General features: G+C 47.8%; 1 protein-coding gene and 1 long non-coding RNA gene across 2 annotated transcripts in view; one reads left to right on the top strand and one right to left on the bottom strand.

Moving 5' to 3' along the window:
- The window catches only part of LOC112488612 (uncharacterized), a 7275-nt gene extending 5023 nt beyond the window's left edge, over window positions 1–2252 (top strand). Inside the window, exon 2 of the long non-coding RNA XR_003052877.1 lies at window positions 1052–2252. This is a non-coding gene — a long non-coding RNA (uncharacterized LOC112488612). The remainder of the gene's footprint in view (window positions 1–1051) is intronic.
- Window positions 1221–2429, bottom strand: part of cdx1b (caudal type homeobox 1 b) — a 5339-nt gene continuing 4130 nt past the window's right edge. The window contains exon 4 of the mRNA XM_025065569.1: window positions 1221–2429. This exon is cut by the window's right edge and continues 53 nt beyond it. Within this exon, the coding sequence (XP_024921337.1) occupies window positions 2354–2429 (76 nt within the window). The 3' untranslated portion in view covers window positions 1221–2353.

Below are 2429 nucleotides of genomic sequence, written 5' to 3'. Positions count from 1 at the left end.
TGAGCTAAAATCACTGATTTTTTCTATGAGGTTTGGTGTAGGAGAGTGATGATGGGTTATAGCCGTCAGGATCCTGTAGTGTTTGGTTGACGTCTCCTGTGCGTCTCCCTGAGGGTCCACAGGTCCAAGTCCTCCCCCTCTCTGCGCTCCTCACGCCTCCTCAGTAAACATTTCTGCGTCTCTGTGGTGAACGTTTTTTACTGCCCTCACCCCCAATAAAGTTTACGACAGTGAAGAGGCCGAGCTGCTGCGTGGCTTTCTGTTGACATGAAATGATACGGACGGTTGCTACACACACACACACACACACACACACACACACACATACGTTTGTCCACTTTAGTTTCATCTACAGCCAAAAACTTGAGGCTAAGTTGAACTAAACCTGATTCTCAGTTACTTAAACCAATCTGGCCTGACCTTTGACCTATCTGAATGTTACTGCTCTAGCGTAGCATATCTGATGCTAATATTATCTTGACAGATTTATCTGGAGTTGGATGTTAATCCTAATGTGGAGATTATCTGAGGTCAGAGGTCAGGGTCTGGTCTAAGACTAACCAGTTAAACTGGACTCACAAAGGATTCCAAGCAGGTCCAGGTCCAGGTCCAGGTCCAGGTCCAGGTCCAGGTCCAGGTCCAAGTCCAGGTCTGGATCCTGAGGCAGTCGTTGCACAAAACTACACACACACACACACACACACCACTGATAGTCTCTATCAGTGTCACTGTTGTTGGAGGCAAATTGAGGGACAAAGGTCAACACACTCACACACACACTCACTCACACACACACACACTCACTCACACACACACTCACTCACACACACACTCACTCACACACACACACACACAGAGATATCAGGATCTGCTCTGTTTGTTCAGTCTTCTTCTTCTGTGGCCTTTGGACGCCACACCTCAACTACTGTGTCAAACACTGTTCTCTGAGGAGGGAACGAAGACGGCTTTAATTAACACACACACACACACACACACACACACACACACACACACACGTCTCACTCAGGTTCATGTGTTTATTCTTTTCCAGGACCTCAGTGGAGGACCCTAGTGGTGGAGATGAGCTGGTGTCATCGTGGACGTCCGTCAGGTCGTACTTTTCCTTTAATCTACCGTCAGTGGAGTTTGAGTTTAACTGAACCAGAACCAGAACCAGAACCAGAACCAGAACCAGAGTCCAATCATGAGACGGAGAGCGGATCCAGTGGAGAATCGTTTTAATACAAATTTCTATTTTGAAAATATAAACATGATAAAACATTTGAACACATTTGTTTCCTGTCAGGAGATTGGTTGACCTGTGTGACATCATCAGAGGTCAGAGGTCAGATTGACTTTGGTTTAAAAGACTTCTGTGTTCCAGGGGATTAGAAGGTGGAGTTAGAAGGAAGTCGTTGTTTAGAAACAGGAAGTGGAAAACTGAAGCTGGACGTCTCCTCTGAGGAGGACGTCTCCTCTGAGGAGGACATCTCCTCTGAGGAGGACGTCTCCTCTGAGGAGGACGTCTCATCTGAGGAGGACACCATCTCTGAGGAGGACACCATCTCTGAGGAGGACGTCTCCTCTGAGGAGGACGTCTCCTCTGAGGAGGACATCTCCTCTGAGGAGGACGTCTCCTCTTCAGAAAGTGAATTTGAGGACCTAATCTGAAGACGTTTGTTTCTTCTCGGGTGTCTCCCACGTGGACCAGATCATTGGGACAAATCAACCAGGATCCCTGAGAACTGACTTTTCAAAATAAAGGTCCTGGTTGTTGGACATCCAGCCCTGTGGCTCAGAGGACCTGAGTGTGGGACAGACATCACGGGGCAGAGTTAGTGACCGTTCACACTACGGTCCAGTTCTTCAGTTTTCATGAAAACACAGGAAGGTTCCAGAAGGACTTTTCTGTTCCTGGTCCACAGAACTAATGGTTTCAAATCTTGGGTTTTGATCATTTACACCGTGACGCAACTTTATTGTTTTCGAAATGACACCAAGGGAGCTGCGATGAGCGACCTCTGTTGGTTGAAAATGGTACAATATAAATATGAACGACATTGAAATCGAACTAAACCCAAAAGTCTGTCAGTCGGGACTTGACTCGGAACTGATGAAAGAACTAAAGAGTTCCGCCGACGAGGCGACGATTGTTGACAGATCTGAAGCTCGTCGTTTATTGGCTGTTGTTGCTGCTCAGAACGTCCAATCAGAACACAACGATGTTCTGACAACAGCACTCGCACCGTCAACCTCGTCCCATGTTTACAAGCTTCAAGTCGAAGGGACGGAGACGATCGCAGTTCTGTCTGAGATCCCGCCCCGTCCCGTTCTATCGTCCAATCAGACGTCCTCAGTACTCTTCTTTGATGTTCAGAGACAGCGACGATGGCGACACCAGGCCGTTGTTCCCGCTGCTGCTCGTCACC

This window comes from Cynoglossus semilaevis, chromosome 19 (assembly GCF_000523025.1).
Source record: "Cynoglossus semilaevis isolate Cse_v1.0 chromosome 19, Cse_v1.0, whole genome shotgun sequence".
Classification (NCBI taxonomy): domain Eukaryota; kingdom Metazoa; phylum Chordata; class Actinopteri; order Pleuronectiformes; family Cynoglossidae; genus Cynoglossus; species Cynoglossus semilaevis.
This window is presented reverse-complemented; position numbering and strand designations above follow the sequence as displayed.